General features: G+C 42.3%; 1 protein-coding gene across 1 annotated transcript; it reads right to left on the bottom strand.

Annotated features, from left to right (window-relative positions):
- Nucleotides 1–142: 142 nt before the first annotated feature.
- Nucleotides 143–16,942, bottom strand: LOC110046507 (CD209 antigen-like protein C). Its single transcript, XM_089283716.1, has 3 exons — nucleotides 16,286–16,942; nucleotides 9,722–9,863; nucleotides 143–966 (listed from the first exon to the last, which is right to left on the bottom strand). Exons 1-3 carry the CDS (start codon nucleotides 16,592–16,594, stop codon nucleotides 575–577), a joined length of 843 nt encoding a protein of 280 aa, XP_089139842.1. The 5' UTR covers nucleotides 16,595–16,942; the 3' UTR covers nucleotides 143–574.
- Nucleotides 16,943–17,708: the final 766 nt, after the last annotated feature.

Genomic DNA, 17,708 nt, shown 5'->3' with positions numbered 1-17,708 from the left:
TACGCAAGCCGAATGCAAATGAGCAAAAATGTAAACAATGACGTCAGCATGAATCCCCCTATACGATAATATCTCAGAACTATTCAGATCCGCCTTTTCTTCCTGATATCCTATACGACCGGAGAGGAAGAATCCGTCACCCTTCTTTATCTTCAAAATTTATTTAATTAAGCAATGATAATGAAGCTTAAAAGAAGTATATAGAAAACTCTACGTTTATTGCCATTCAGAAATCAATCTAAGTGTAAGAAATATATATAAAAGATGTAATTTTCGAGATGGAAGCCATATCAATACAGTGGGACCTTGACATGACGAAGGACCAAAGGATCGGCAACATTCGTTCGCTATAAAGAGGTTTCGTTATTCGGGGCTCAATAAATATTGTTCGTTATTCCTAGGACCTCGTTATTTAGAGCTTTCTTAATTAAGAGGATCCAATGTACCACTACCTAAGTTTGGGAGGGTATTACCCTCTATTTGTTTCCTCTTAACCTGCAGCAAAGGCTGGTTATCACGTGTCATTTTCGAAAGTTGAAGGAGCCCAACAATCATGCGGCATCTGTTTTACCTCTCAAGCTACTTTTTCTTTCTCGCATATGAACTTAACCTTAGAATCGCAAGGTATATCATACCACACTTTATTATATAAAGTTACACAATCCTCCTCGACCAGGTAATTATTTGGCTCGTAAGTTCCCCAGTTGGTATAGGCACCGAGTGGACTTCCGTCAGACCATTTCCAATGATTTTCCCTGTCAGCATCAGTTAGACCGACCCAGTAGCCCCACGCGACACTCGTATCTGGAACTAGGGTTTCAATGAAGGACCTTTCTTCATTAGAGTCAATCTTGACCAGTCGGGCATTCATGAAATTGCAAAATGCTTCAGCTTGCTCCCAAGACTTTAGGGTCGAGAAAACGGCATAGTGAGAATTTGCATATGGTGTCCAGAAAGAAGGGCATCCTGGTGAAATTACAAAGTGGCGTCTTAATTAGTACATGCAGACTCATGAATCCAGCGACCATAGAATTAATGTTAGATTGTGTAAGATATTTTCTGTGGCCACTTCTTTTGCATCATATTAAGAGCGTAAATCCGAAAATATCGAGAATCAGCCGACAGAAGCGAAATATCGAGTTTTTTCTTACTTGACCAAAAGAACCCATTTGGTTAACTATTTTCGGAAATGACATCAATAGGTTCGATTTCCTTTTCCTTGCTTCAAAATTTGCAAAACTTGAAAATTCGGCCACAGGGCCTTCAGCGGTGGCCGTGAGACTTGAAATTTGGCGCATGTTTAACATATTCGTATGGACGTACCAAACGTTGTCTTAACATGTCCTTTACACAGTTTGTGGAGCATCTCTTAAACTTTAAAAATAGTTAAACTTCGGAAGCTGAACCATTTACGAACATAAAGTGATAATGCTAATATTAGCAAACTTTGAACTTGTCAAATGCTGTCTGTTATATCACAGTCAAGTAAATAAATATAACCAAATGAAAGCAGGTTCTTTATTCTACTAGCCTGGAAAAAATTACAGGTGGCCCGTAAAAACTGTTCCGTTGAGAGAATTTTCCGTGAGGTCACTTTGACGCATATCTAACTTAATTATTCAATTGTTAATCATTGCACAATTGTTATTATTTCCGACTAGTTTTTATTTTATACATTCCCACTAAATCTTTGAAGGTAAAGAATTGAAATAAATTCAAGATAAGAAGTGCAAACAAGTTTTTACAACTCAGCTTATCAATAGACCAATCTGTTTGTTTTTCCAATAACACTAGTACTTTATCATGAGTCACGCAAACTTTTTCACACGGTAGCGAACTTGACTATGGCTTCGATGGATCCTTTTTGACATGGATCTTATGCATTCTAACTAAGACTTTGGTTATAACGAGTACAGATAGCCACTCAAGCAATGGAAATACAAAATTCGTGAAACATGAAAGGGATATCTTTAAACACAGACAACAACTATAATTAAATTAAACTAGGTACGTCGCGTTAAACTTTACAGTATCACTACCACTAGTAAACACTTGGATGCTTTGCTGTACTATTTTCATGTGCAAAATTTCCATTCACGAAAAAGTTTGAGATATGTACCGGTATATTCCAGAATCGCTGTATATTAGGAAGACGTTATTTATGTTTCTTAGTTTATGATTAACTATTTCACTCGAGCTTCGGAATAAACTCAGTAGACATTATTAAAATAAACGGAAATCCTTAAAAACGTTCATTAACAGATTCCTTCCTAGCTTTGGAATTCTCAATACGCTAGTCAGTTTGGATCTTCATCACTTTGCTACTTTTTTCATAAAGTTTACCTTGATGAAGACACGATTTTCAAACCAGTGAAAATACTTGTTCCTCAATCACACTCCTAAATTGTGTTACGTGACAATGTAATCAGCAATTAATTTGCCCGAGATACAGATCGATATAACTAGCTACTGAGCGTGAGTGGTTCAGGTAAAAGTTACTTATAGGGAACATCTCACTTCACAGCGAACGCGGCTTCCTGACTAACTATTTATAATCTATAATCGTCGTCGGCAAAATGGTTGTGTGGCTTACGGAGTAATCAGTCGGCATATGTTTACTTTAAAACCCAACAGTTTGTTCCAACGGGCTCACGTAAGTCTCAAGGCACTAAAGTACCAAAACCATTGTTGTTGATGTAACGACTGTTTTGAGCCTGTAAACATATACCCACTGATCGGGAATAGTGTAAATAGACCTTCAAGATTGCCAACGTGAACCGAATAAGTCCCGATGACGTGGACATATGGTCATTTCTAAGTGAGAGGCATCAATTTTAAATACATCTGCACGCAGAAAAAAAAAAGTTTATGCCAGCGAAAGAGTTATAATTTATTGGAAGACAGGTTAAAATGTTGTCTTAAAGTTACAGTAAATTGACTATCGCATATTGCCTGCCCTTGTAAGAAGAAGCTTCCACTCGGTGTCAACACCGGAATCATCGCTGATGTTGTGAAATCCAAGATGAATGTACACTTCCTTTGTACACTCTCGTATGGTGACGCATTTTATATCAGCGGGTCTCTCTTTACTCGAACAGCACTCTCCACCCACTAGCGATGAATAATCACATGCGCATGCCATGAGAGAATATAAATAGTTAGTCAGAAAGCGTTCGCTGTGAAGTGAAGTGTTCCCTATAAATAACTTTTACCTGAACCACTCACGCTCAGTAGCTAGTTATATCGATCTGTATCTCGGGCAAATTAATTGCTGATCACATTGTCACGTAACACAATTTAGGGGTGTGATTGAGGAAGAAGTATTTTCACTGGCCTGAAAATCGTATCTTCATCAAGGTAAACTTTATGAAAAAAGTAGCAAAGCGATGGAGATCCAACTGACTAGCGTATTGAGAATTCCAAAGCTAGGAATGAATCTGTTAATGAACCTTTTCAAGGATTTCCGTTTAATTTAATAATGTCTACTGAGTTAATTCCGAAGCTCGAGTGAAATATTTAATCATAAACTAAGAAACATAAATAACGTCTTCCTAATATACAGCGATTCTGGAATATACCGGTACATATCTCAAACTTTTTCGTAAATGGAAATTTTGCATATGAAAATAATACAGCAGAGCAGCCAAGTGTTTACTAGTGGTAGTGATACTGTAAAGTTTAACGCGACGTACCTAGTTTAATTTAATTATAGTTGCTGTCTGTGTTTAAAGATATTTTAATAGACTATGGCTGCCATACTAGCTACGAAACTACAACGATAACGGTAACCGGGCCTGCGCTGGCCCAGCATGCAATGGGCCTAGAGCCCAGTCCTAGCATACGATACTACATTTCCCCCTTGCTTACAGATAGTTCGGTGGGGTGACACGCAGAAAAATAAACAACAACTCATCACGAAATAAGTCAGTGTCTAAAGTCCATTCTAGACCGGGAACAGTTATCTAACTTCAGCATTATAGCTGAGAGTCTGGGTACTTTTCCTTTAGATATGTGTCAGTGTCCTTTCGGTGCCTCTCACTTCTCTCACTTCTTCCCTGATCCCGGGCAAGTGGTGATGTCAACCCGGCTGGTAAGGCAGCATCGGCGGGGATGGACTCATTGGCGTCCGTCCTAATCATGCTTCCATCAATCTGCTCCAAACCAGGGGGCCCCTCTTCTCCGGTGATTGGTGGCGACTCATTGACAGGCTCTGCTTGCGATTGTGCCCTGGACCACCTGTGGGCTTCCTCGATCGACCTGAAGGGAACTTTCTTAAAGTGAGCTGTGGTCCTTGTGATGGAGCTGCCATAGGGCCTTTTAGCTATCACCCTGGTGCCCATCCTGCACTGCACCCGCAATGGTTCTACCTCATAGGCAGGTGTGGCCTTGTTGATTGCCTCCTTTCGGACTAGTACAGAGTCTCCCACCTGTATGTCAGAAGGTTTGACATACCTTTTGTTGTCTGCATACCCTTTCATTTGCATTTTCTTCTCAAGATCCCTCTGGAACAGTTCTTCAAAATTGTGCTCACGAGGAATTACTCCAATGGGAAGCCTGGTACGGAACTTGCGACCGGGCTACATCAGATCTGCCGGAGCAACATTAGTGGTGCAATGAGGAGTCACTCTGTAGGCACGAAGGAATCTGTATACCTCCTGTTTGAAATTCGATCCTGTCAACTTGTTTATTTGGTACAGCTTCTTCTGTACTCTCATGAACTGCTCAGTCTCTGCATTGGCTTGCGGATTCAGTGGCGTCTTTCGCTCATGATGAAAGCCCAAGTACTTGCTGAAGTCACTGAAATCCTGGCTATTGAGCGGAGGTCCATTGTCACTGCATACCGACACTGGTATGCCCAACGAGGCAAAGGTCTTATCCATCTTTGGTATCACCACCCTGGCGCTGGTGGAGGTGACAAATTCTACTTCCGCCATCTAGACTGCTTGCACACCGTAACCAGCGGATACTCTCCGGTATGTATGGGGCCCCAGAAGTCTACTGCAACATCTTACCAAGGCTCACTGGGCATGGGTGTCATGCGTAATAGCTCTCGCTCAGGTGACACATTCACCACCTGGCACGGGTGGCGGTGCTGGATATGCGCCTCCACCATTTTGTCTAGCCCTGGAAACCAGACTCTGGCGCGCAGGTACTCCTTGGTCTTGGTGATACCTTATTCCGCAGAGCCCTGAGAACAACAATTCTTGCACCTCGGACTACCAGCTCTCCTACGACAGCCAACTCGGTGAAGATGGGGTCGTACTGCGGCCCGAGCGCTCTCTTCTCTTGCGCCGTAAAGTATCCTCTAGTTATGGCTTCCTTCAAATCCGACAGTTCAGTGTCTGCTTGCGCTTCTTCAAGCAGCTCCTGCCAGGTGACTGCTTCAGGCACTGAAGATTTCACAATAGCCATGATATCCTTCTCGAACTCTTCCACCGTCTCTCTTAGCTCAAATTCAACTTGGTTTTTACTGGCCTGGCTCTTTTGCGTAGCAAGTGGCTCTGGATGCCGTGAATGGTAGTCTACTTCATTGCTCTCTGCTCCCTCCTTCTTTCCGGGTACGTAATTGAGGCGATAGTTGAAGCCTTGTAGGCGGACGCGTATCCTCTCTAAACGGAGTGGTGCAGTTGTCCTGTAGCCTGAAAGCAGCGGTAACAGCGGTTTGTGGTCAGTGTCAACCTCAAATGTGTCTCACATCCATTCAGGTATATCTGATTGGCAAAGATGCCCCACTCCACAGCTTTGGCTTCCTTCTCTAGCTGTGAGTATCTGCTCTCAGTGTCAGTGAATGCTCTTGATCGATAGGTGACAGGTCGCCATCGCTTGGCTTCAGGGTCATACTGCTTCATGGTGGCTGCCATTCCACCTGGTCCTGCATCGGTCGTCAGCCTTGTCTTCCGTCGTGGATCAAAGTATGCCATCACTGTGTCGTCCGTCAGCATTTCCCGGACCCGTTCGAATGACCTTTGGCACTCTTGTGTCCACTGGAACTTAGCATTCACCTTGAGTAGCTCTCTCAGCGGTGCAGTGGCCTGTGCAAATCCCTCCATGAAGTCTGCGTTTGCTCCAGCGAAGAATAGAAAGGAGCGTACCTCTGCTGCTTACTGTGGGGAACCTGCTGCCTTCAGGGCTGCTACTTTATCTGGGTCTGGTGATATTCCTTCGCTTGAGAACACCTTTCCAAAGACGTTCACAGCTCGGAGGTTGAGCCTGCTCTTCTTCAGGCTGAGTGTGAGCCCGTGCTCGCGCCACAGCTTGAATATATGCCTGAGTGCTTCGTCATGCTCCTCGGCCGTTGCGCCGAAGACTAGTATGTCATCATAGATGCTGACAGCATTTGGCTCTTGTGCCACGATCTTGCGAACCTCCTCGTTGAAGATCTCTGCCGCACTGTTGACCCCAAAATGCAGCCTTTTGAAGCGTTTCAGCCCTCTATGCGTGTAAAATGTGGTCAGTTTCCTGCTTTCCTCGGCCAGCTCCAGCTGCATGTATCCATCGTTCATGTCTAAGTGAGAGAAGTACTTGGCCCCGTTAAGTCTTGTCTCCAGCTCTCTTAAGGTGGGGATGGCATGTCTGGTTCTCTTTATGTGCTTGTTGGCATCTGTCATGTCCAAGCTAGCCCTGATGTTTTCTCCGTCTTTCTTCGGAGTGAGGACAACATTGCTGCACCATTCTGTTGGTTCGTCTCCAACATCTTCTATGATGTCCATTTGCTCCCACTTGTCCAGAATCTCATCAAATTTGTCCTTTAGTGCTAGGGATATTCTTCTCTGTTTCTGCACGGCGCCTTTTGCGTCTGGGTCCACGTGCAATTTCACCTTGACTCCTCTCAATTTTCCTAAACCCGAGAACACATCCTTGTACTCTTGGACTAGGTCAACGGTCACTTGCCGTTTCTCCCCCATGACTGGCAGTGGTGTGCTCGTAGTCATGTCCAGGTGGTACTCCACGAGACCCATACGTTCGGCGGCTCCACGGCCTAGCAGTGCTGTGTCGTCTTGACCTTTAACTACATACACCGGCACTGCTATCTCCTTTTCTCCTCTAGCGAGTGTTGCGGTGAATTTTCCAAGCACGGGTAGCACTGGGCCTTTCCCTTCCCCGGAGTAGCTCCTGATCGCTACGCTGGTTTGCTGTAGGGGGCAGTTGGCCCGAAGCTTTCCATAGTGCTTTTCAGTAACTACTGTGACGTCAGCCTGCGTGTCCAAGTGTAAACTGATGGGAATGCCATTGACGTGAATGGCGACAGTTGGATTCTGTGATTTTCCTTCCTGTAGCTGGTACAAGAACGCATCTTCTAAGAACTCCTCTTCTTGAGACCCACGGTGTGTGTTGGTCTGCTGCTCATACTCCATTGCATTGGCTCGCTTGTCTTTCCTGTCGTTGGCCGCACCCTTGCACATGCGGGCAAAGTGATTTGGACGCCCACACTTGCGGCATCTCCTTCCAGTAGCTGGGCACGTATCCTTGTTGGCATGTGCCTCATTCCCGCACTTGGAGCAAGGCGGTCTGGCCTGTGCCTGCGAATGGTCAGCGGTGCGGCTCGGCCCTTTATTTCTCATGCTGAACCGTCCTGGTGTGTTAACCCGTTTCAACTCTGGATCGCCCTTATCTTGGCTTTTTTCTTCCTCTGCACTTTTCATTATTTGGCTGCCTTCACTTGCTATCTCAAAAGCCTTAACTGTTTCTCTTACCGATTTCAAGTCTCTATTTTTTCGTATGATTTCATTCCAAAGCTCGACGTTGCTGGTTTTTATCACAGTCATCATGATGATTGCGTCGTCCAGTGTGATGGGGAAATCGCAATGAAGCGCCTGCTTTCTGCATTTCGTCTCGAAGTCAGCGAAATACATGTCGGGTGACCATTCTGTGTTGAACCACTTGTACAACTCCAAAGTGTTGTTGCGATTCGCCTTGAAATATTGATCCAGCATTTCGATGTGCGATTTGTAATCTGTGGGCTGTTCGGGCAGTGTTTGGATTAGCTTCTGGAGCTCTTCTCCTCCTACTAATAACAATAAGTCTAGCTTGTCGGTATCATTGACTGCCATCAATCGGGTGGCTCGTACGAAGCGGTCTTTCCGTAACTTCCATGTTTTCTCGCCTTACCCTGGTTCACCACTCAAACTAAAGGCGCCCACGCTTGCTCGTACGCTGGCAAGAACTCCTGACTTTCCTTTCTGACTAGTGCCGGCTTCTTCTGGCATTGTTGGTTGTTCCTCGTCGCCAATTTAATAGAATATGGCTGTCATACTAGCTACGAAACTACAACGACAACGGTAACCGGGCCTGCGTTGGCCCAGCATGCAATGGGCATAGAGCCCAGTCCTAGCATACGATACTACAGATATCCCTTTCATGTTTCGCGAATTTTGTATTTCCATTGCTTGAGTGGCTATCTGTACTCGTTATAACCAAAGTCTTAGTTAGAATGCATAAGATCCATGTCAAAAAGGATCCATCGAAGCCATAGTCAAGTTCGCTACCGTGTGAAAAAGTTTGCGTGACTCATGATAAAGTACTAGTGTTATTGGAAAAACAAACAGATTGGTCTATTGATAAGCTGAGTTGTAAAAACTTGTTTGCACTTCTTATCTTGAATTTATTTCAATTCTTTACCTTCAAAGATTTAGTGGGAATGTATAAAATAAAAACTAGTCGGAAATAATAACAATTGTGCAATGATTAACAATTGAATAATTAAGTTAGATATGCGTCAAAGTGACCTCACGGAAAATTCTCTCAACGGAACAGTTTTTACGGGCCACCTGTAATTTTTTCCAGGCTAGTAGAATAAAGAACCTGCTTTCATTTGGTTATATTTATTTACTTGACTGTGATATAACAGACAGCATTTGACAAGTTCAAAGTTTGCTAATATTAGCATTATCACTTTATGTTCGTAAATGGTTCAGCTTCCGAAGTTTAACTATTTTTAAAGTTTAAGAGATGCTCCACAAACTGTGTAAAGGACATGTTAAGACAACGTTCGGTACGGCCATACGAATATGTTAAACATGTGCGAAATTTCAGGTCTCACGGCCACCGCTGAAGGCCCTGTGGCCGAATTTTCAAGTTTTGCAAATTTTGAAGAAAAGAAAAGGAAATCGAACCTATTGATGTCATTTCCGAAAATAGTTAACCAAATGGGTTCTTTTGGTCAAGTAAGAAAAAACTCGATATTTCGCTTCTGTCGGCTGATTCTCGATATTTTCGGATTTACGCTCTTAATTGTTTTAAAATCATAACTATCAATAGTTTGTACGATTTTTGACAAAATATCAGTTATGGAAAATCATTGGGGTCATGGAATATCAGGTAGATAAGCAATTTCCAGCTGCTAGTCTTTTCAGCATCCAGAATGAAATCTCCACAGTATTTATGTAATTGTGTGTTTGTTTGTTTGTTTTTGTTTTTGATTTTTTGTTTTGTAAGTTGTATTTTGTTCCTTTTATGTATGTTAACTGCGGTGGTGGCAAATCAATGCTTATTTCCACTTTATAGCCCTTACTGTGTTATTTGCCCACATGGATATAGTACTGGTTGTGCAGAAAAAGACCACCGAAGTTTTTAACCCGCAACCAGTCGTTACTTTCCATTAGGCCATCCCCTTGAAGCTATAGAAAAAGGCAGTAGACGTCTACATACTCAAATAACTGTCGATTGTCTTTTGATATTGAGAAATGGGAATGATTGTTAAAGCTGGATGTAGATTCCTTACCTTCACAGCAACCGTAGACTTCCACCCTTATCGAAACGTGATTTTTCCAATCCACTGGACGAAAACGGATGTATCGTGCCTGGAGTGGAGGTTTTAATTCGTGATAAACAACAGAGTCCTTGTCAGTGTTTCCATCAATATTCTAAACAAACAAGACGAGCAATTGTTACCAATCCAACTTATTTCACCTAACGCTCTACAGTCAAACTTCCACTAACGGTCACCTTCCGTCGGTGGACATCCCTCGTTATCGGACACTTAGTAGTCCCAGTCACATACAAAAAAGTGCATTCCTTTCTACCCCCATGAGATGACAGTTTCCTTAAGTGGACACTTTTTTCTGCTTGCATGGGATTTTTTCGGGTTTTAAGGGTGTCCGCTAGCGAAAGGCCCGACTGTATTGGATATCAATTGAAGACAATTAATAATACACTAAGCTGTTTGAAATTGCACTCGCCTTAAGGACCACTCGCAGTTTTTTTATGGGCCATTTCCGAGTTGCCTAGTTAAGTGGCAGTCTCTCTAAAAGCGGTCCACTGCATTTCTGGTCGGAAAAACGTTTTCCCTCAAACTTTTCTCAGTGAACTATCTTGGGTCATAAGTAAATGCAAAGACTTTAGTTTTTGCAAATACTTCAAAATAATAAAGTGTATTATCGTTTGTCTCACGATGTAGTCACTTGAGATGTAGATCGCGACGTAGATCGTAGATGTAGATCGGATCTTTGCTGCTCAACAAAGATCCGACAGACCGCTTGACCCGGAAGCTATCTGAGAAGCTGCTAACCCTGAAACGGAGTGGATACATATCAGAGGCGGTTTATAATAAGATCAGACCCCGACACAAACAACCACCTAGGATCTATGGTTTGCCGAAGATCCACAAGGCCGACACACCGCTAAGGCCAATTGTGTCGTGTGTCAACACCTTTGCATACGACCTGTCTGCTTTTTTGGCTAACGTATTATCTCCTCTTGCAGGTAACTCGAACTTCACAGTGAAGAACTCAACTGACTTCGCCTCCACCATCGCCAGTGAGGAGATCCAGGACCACGAGATCATGGTGTCTTTCGACGTAGAGTCACAGTTTACCAACGTACCGATCGAGGGCGCCGTACAAGCCGCGCTACAAAAAATGGAGAACGACGCAGGCCTGGCTGACCGCACTACACTTACACCAGTTCAAATCGCGGACCTCTTGAATTTCGTATTAAGATCTACGTACTTCCAGTACAACGGATCGATTTACGAACAACGAGACGGCACAGCCATGGGGAGCCCTGTATCCGCGGTTATTGCTAATCTCTACATGGAGATATTTGAAGAACAAGCAATAGAGTCCGCACCTTGCAAGCCTAAGATCTGGAAACGCTACGTAGATGATACTTTCACCACCCTGGATCGGGATAGAGATGACGTCTTCCTGCAACACCTGAACAGTCAACAACCATCAATCCGTTTCACCATGGAGATCGAGAACAACAACAAGATCGCCTTTCTCGACACGTCAGTTTACAGAGAACCTGATGGCCGCCTTACCACCAGCGTCTACAGGAAACCAACACATACTGATCAGTACCTAGCGTATGATTCACACCACCCTCAGTCAGTAAAGCGCGGTATTGTGAAGTGTCTGTACGACCGGGCTAAACGTCTCGTCACCAAACCATCAGTAATCGCTGGAAAGAAGAAACATCTGTCATCTGTACTTGTTTCTAACGGATATCCCTCCTCTTTTGTACAGAAGATCACAAAGGCACGAACAGCCCCAAGAAGAGAGCCTGTCGCGGAATTTAAATCCCCCGCCGTTTTACCTTATGTCCAAGGAGTTTCGGAGTCTCTCCGCCGCTGCCTAGAACAACAAGGCATTCGCACTGTCTTTAAGTCCGACACGACACTTCGGTCACACTTAGTGCGACCAAAGGACACCGTCAACCCGGCTAAACAAGATGGTGTTGTCTACAGGATTCCCTGTGAGTGCGGCAAAGTCTACATCGGGGAAACAGGGAGATCTATGCAGGAGACGATCAAAGAACACGACAGGGATATACGACTCGCCCGTACCCAGACCTCCGCCGTTTCTGAACACACCCACGAGACCGGCCACTATCCTATCTGGAATGAGGTCAAGTTTATTGATCGAGATCCTCACTAGTACACACGTAGGGTCAAGGAAGCTATTCACATAAGACTTCACCCTAACAACATCAACAGGGATAGTGGAATTGAAATTCCTGAAGCATGGATACCCACGATCAAGAAACACAACAACACGAGGACGGTACAACAACGGACCACTGAGGGAACAGCTACTCGCCGGAACAATGGAACAATAGGAGGATCGAAATACACCAATCACAGCCGACCTTTGTGATATAAATGATACCGTGCAATCAGTCGACCTTATCGCCTGAAGAAGACTAGCAGTAAACAGTCCAAAAGTCGCGATCTACATCTCAAGTGATTACATCGTGAGACAAACGATAATACACTTTATTATTGCATCCACCACGATGAATAACAACAACCTTTTCCTCGACATTTACTTCAAAATAATTTTTTTAGAGCTCACAACAATCATAGCCGGAAAACGCCTAAATTTGAGCATTCCAATGACGGAAAATTTCCTAAATTGACAAGCTCGCTGCTCAAAGACCACCAAACGTAACAAAAAATTGTTGCTATCCCTACATTGAGTGATCCTTCAAGGGTAAGAAATGCACGTTACTTTTGATATATTTTGTTTTGTGGGATCCTGAGAATTTATCTATTACCACCCGTTATATCACTTTCTGAAAACCTGCCAAAGTAGCTTGTCTTCGCTGGCGTTTATTTCCCAAGTCCAGACCCGGCCGCTCAAAACTCCAACTGAATTCTGCTAAACAAGGGTTAGGAAACATAGACATGTAAAAATACCTTGCGCTTTTTATCTTTCTTTCCCACAGCGACTTCGAACTTTCTGCGCTTTGTGCGATTCTCACCCTTCATTATGCAAGTTAGGTTGTCACGCAAGTTCACATTCAAAACGCGTTAACATTGTTACATTTCACCTTAAGTGTAAAATAAAAACGATTACACAAAAATAACAATTATTAACGGCTTAAGTAGCTGAAAGTGTTGACTTATTTGTTCCCTTGTACCGTGCCGTGAGGAAATCGCTGGGAAATGATGTGGTGGCTCCAAAGTATTATGCAAATTTAGTTGCCTGTAAAACTTGGTCTATATAATCGGGAAACTTTTTCATGTTTTTGAATCTAGCTTTTCTTCTATTGACGATTTAAAAAAAGAAATACGTGTAATTCAATATTTGCATGCACTTAGGGTTCTAATACTTAAACATGTAAAATTCAGCTTTTACAATGTGTGAAAGGCTTCTACAATGAATACTGAAATCGACAATTTGTGACCAATACATTCAATTCAATTAGCTTCTATTCTGTTTATTATCTTCTATTCGGCAACTGAAAGTTGAAAGGCGACATGATTTAGCTTTGGAGGTTTTCGTGGATCAGTATATCCGTATCATTTATGAGCAAAGTTAAATATTTAGTAACTTGAAATAGTTTGTGCGGCTAGAATTAATATCAAAAAATCAATTTTGGCTTTTTTTATTACCCGTTGAAGCGACCGCCCAACAACAGGAATAGGCAATTCTATAACTAATTTTGGTGGCCTCGTTTAGTATCAATTTTGCAATTTAATTTTAGAGGCATTTTTGGCAAGAAATTTCAGTGCTAGTTGTGTAGTGTTTTGGCTAAAGCCTAGCTTACATGATTAAATTTTACCACCGTGTCTGACAGATCAGATTAAACGGATACCTATCTCAAAACAAAATGTCGTGCTTTTTATCGCGCACGTGTACAGACCGTTGTGGGATTCAATAGGAACATCGGGTATCATTAGCTTACTTCAATGCAATGACATCATAGAAAGCCACCTTGCTTCCATCCATTTGTCACGAGAGACCATAACAGAGGGACAGCTTATCTTGGCGAGGGCTGACCTTTTTGATTTAGACGAGTCGCTTGTCGCGCAAATGTCCGTATGCGCCAAGCACAGGCACACGTATGGGAAGTTCTGGTGACCCAGAACAGCCTGTCAGTATCCAGCACATCAAGGGCGTCCTGGTAGGAACCAGAAAGCGGCAAAGAGCTGATATTCACTGAATCTTGAAATGGCTAAAGCCATCAAATGTATGGTTTTCTTGTTCAAGTCGGCTCAGGTTCGTACAACAAATTGTAACTTTCTTACACACCTTTTGTTACATAACACAGGCGTTAAAACATTTTGTTTTATCCGGCTGTAATGCATTGAAAGCAGTTTCAGAGGTAATAGGGGCACTGCCCCATAGAGAAAAGGTCAAATTAGCTGCACCTGAGAGGGATCTGAGTTCACATAGCTGTTAGGTCAGGACACCCTCACCACAACACAACCCGTCCTCATCCTCGTGTTTACTTTTTGATCATCCTGATTCTCGCTCTTCTAGTATAGTAAAACTTATGAGAGTCATCTGAGTGATTTGGTTACGAAAACGTTATTAAATAAAGAAGTACTCACTTAGTTAGGAGAACAATAATTGTCCACCAAGTCGATGCTCATTTTGAAGTGTTTTCCAAATGCATCGCAATCCATTATAACAAAAGAGCAAGCAAGGTTGCATTGTAAGACAATGAGTATTGCTAAAGCGAATACACACTGTACGAAGCTGTACATATTAGTTGACTTTGCAGTGTCTGGAGCAGATAAGGAGGTAAAATATTTGTGGCTTGTGCAACACAGCTGAGATTACGAAGTCTATGAAGGTCACGATGTTGTCGATTTCAGTTACGGCGTTCTGTCAAGATTTGATATCAATTTTCAAGTTTTAACATCGGCTAAATAGTACGGTTCACTTTAGAAACATCAGCAGAAAATGGAAAGAAAGAATCAAAACACTAGAAAAGTTTTGCAAACTGACCGGTCATAAACAGGACTAATAGAAGTAATGGACTGTGACTAAATTTGCAAATATTCCGGCCACGTTTTCCTGACTTTTCCACAAAGCGTCTGGAGATCACTGCTAATAATCCAGCAATGCTACCTATTTAAACCGTTTCTGAGTTTTAGTTTTTGTTGGATCCCTGTATCTTAAACGTGGCATGATTAATTAACAGAATGTGACAGCGTTTTGATTGAAAACAATCTGAATCAGCGTGACAACGTAATTTGCATAATGAAGTGTGAGAATCGCACAAAGCACAGAAAGTTTGAGGTCGCTGTGGGAAAGGAAGATAAAAAGCGCAAGGTATTTTTACATTTCTATGCTTCCCAACCCTTGTTTAGCAGAATTCAGTTGGAGTTTTGAGCGGCCGGGTCTGGACTTGGGAAATAAATGCCAGCGAAGACAAGCCACTTTGGCAGGTTTTCAGAAAGTGATATAACGGGTGGGGTAATAGATTAATTTTCAGGATCCCCCAAAACAAAATATATCAAAAGTAACGTGCATTTCTTACCCTTGAAGGATCACTTAATGTAGGGATAATAACAATTTGTTGTTACGTTTGGTGGTCTTTGAGCAGCGAGCTTGTCAATTTAGGAAATTTTCCGCGATTGGAACACTCAAATTTAGGCGTTTTCCGGCTATGATTGTTGTGAGCTCTAAAAAAATTATTTTGACGTATTTGCAAAAACTAAAGTCTTTGCATTTACTCATGACCCAAGATAGTTCACTGAGAAAAGTTTGAGGGAAAACTTTTTTCCGACCAGAAATGCAGTGGACCGCTTTTAGAGAGACTGCCACTTAATTCTCTTTCAAAACGTGTCCTCGCCCAAAACTATTCATATGGGAATGTTTTCCGCCTACATGTTTCGCCCGAAACTCTCAGGTTTTCATGTAAATCAAGATCATGTTCACCCGCACAGTAAATTACCTATACTAATTACAATAATGATTGTTAATTATTAAAGTGTATATTATTATTATTATTATTATTATTATTATTATTATTATCCACTTTAGTGATAACGGGCGTCATCAGCACCATGTTTAAAAGATATCCAAGATAGAATCAAAAAGCAGTAGCACAGACAAAGTAATAGAGATGCCGTGGGGGTACTCCCTTATATGGGTTATATAGGTATGTGCAGCCCCAAACGGTGTGGTTTTTCAGCCGTTTTGCTCAGAAAATAGGGTATCGATTTTTTGCCATTTTAGTCTAAGATAGGGTATGGCTTTTGTAATCTAGTCTTAAATTGGTTATGCTGTTTGGAGGAAGCTACTTTTAATTTTCATCATTATCGGTAAGACCATAAACAAAAGCCCTTCAAAAATTATTTTGGGGGCAACTGTGTCAGCCGCAACGGTCACAAGTAGGGTGTCGAACTTTTTGGTCTGGTTATAAATAGGGTGAGGGAAAATCGCAGATTCTGGTCATACAGAGGGTAAAGGGGTTTTGGAAGAGGGCCTCACACCCACAACAAGATTTTCTGGGAGTAACCCCCTCCCCCCAGGTAAAGATGATAAGCATTTAAAATAACTGCACTCTTAGAATAAAACGTCATTTATTTTAGTGTTACTTTGGTTACCTTTATACTTTCTCCTGGTTCTCTGTAGTACTGAAAGTTCACATTATCGTCACTGTACTGTAAGTTATACTTAGTCACCCATTGGCAGCAATAACCGTTTCTTCCTTGCGTTGCTACACCTGTTATTAAAATGGAATCCGAGCCAAGAAAAACCTGAAGCCAAGGATTGGCATCATTTCTGACAGCTGACCAAGATCCATGTAATGTTCCAGTAGCTTGGAAGTGTAGTCTGCCCTGATTAGCGGCGTGGTTGGCGTCAAACTGTGAAGAAGCACTTATCTGTCCGTCACTGATTCTTCCACTTTCCATGCCAAGAGCTCTTTGACAATCTAATTTAGTGAACAGATTTGATAGCAAAGTTTCCTGTCACGTTTAAGGTATTTTCAATTGATTCTTTTAGAGCCAAAACCAACGTTATTATTCTCGCAAATCGCAAAACACACAGACAATCCAGCGATCCAGTCAAACGTGGAAGCAAGTTCATCTACAGTGTAGCTGCCATGAAGCGCGGCAAAGCGTGTGAGAGCAAGTCACGATTGATTAGGCTGTACCCTGACTGGATGACAAAGTGGCGTGAGATTTTGAGAAAACCGCTTAGCGTACTAACTTAAAACCAAAGGCGACACTCAAGCGAAAACCGCTGTAACATAACTTTAAAGTAACAGAGATGTCCTCCATAATTCTGAAAATCTTCATCCTAATCTCTTTCCATTTACTGTGGGATTTCATGGGATTGCATATTTCTTGATGATCAACACTAGTTACCAAAGTGTTTCATTCTCCTATACGTATTCTTTGTAGGAAGTGGTGAAAAGAACAATTTAACTTTAGAACAAAAGTTCAATGAACACGTTAACAATGTAATATTTGGCAGTTTCGATAATACATTACCGATACATCTAAATCCTCTGTCAGTGAACCCTACTTGACAGACTGAAAACTTCTCATGGCAAGGGTTAGTATGGCAGGGATTCTGTTAAAAGATAAAATAAACAGAAACAATTAAGATATTACCGATTCTCTATGACGTGTTGTCCTGATACAGTTTCATATGTATCCGAGGCTCGATTCAATGAACATATTTCGCTGTTGAAGTCAGATATTTTTAAACCCAATAATGAACGTAATTGAGAGATCCTCGATTTCTGCAGTCAGGGACAGATACAAGACTCCGGGGGGAGGGGGCGGTAGCTGGTATCTTGGGGTTGCAGAGTCAATGGGGAATGTCTCCAATAAGCGTCAACTTGAGAGGATGATCCAATGAAAGGATGATCCAATGAAAGGATGATCCAATGAAAGGATGATCCAATGAAAGGATGACCCAATCAAAGACTTCCTTTAGTCTCATGTCATGTGAACAGCAATGAATGAGATTTTTGAAGTATTTGATAAGTTATGAATTTAGCGGCGACGCAGTCAATTT

This window comes from Orbicella faveolata, unplaced genomic scaffold (assembly GCF_042242905.1).
Source record: "Orbicella faveolata isolate gen_17 unplaced genomic scaffold, um_ofav_v1 contig_12, whole genome shotgun sequence".
Classification (NCBI taxonomy): Eukaryota; Metazoa; Cnidaria; class Anthozoa; order Scleractinia; family Merulinidae; genus Orbicella; species Orbicella faveolata.
This window is presented reverse-complemented; position numbering and strand designations above follow the sequence as displayed.

Bases quoted from the DNA above. Each gene is read 5' to 3' on its own strand.
- LOC110046507 (XM_089283716.1), bottom strand. From the start codon at position 16,594: ATGGAAAGTGGAAGAATCAGTGACGGACAGATAAGTGCTTCTTCACAG. The intron at 9,864-16,285 runs GTAACCAAAGTA...TTGTTTGTTTAG, and splicing joins AACCAGGAGAAAGTATAAAG to AATATTGATGGAAACACTGA. The intron at 967-9,721 runs GTAAGGAATCTA...TAATTTCACCAG, and splicing joins AGTCTACGGTTGCTGTGAAG to GATGCCCTTCTTTCTGGACA.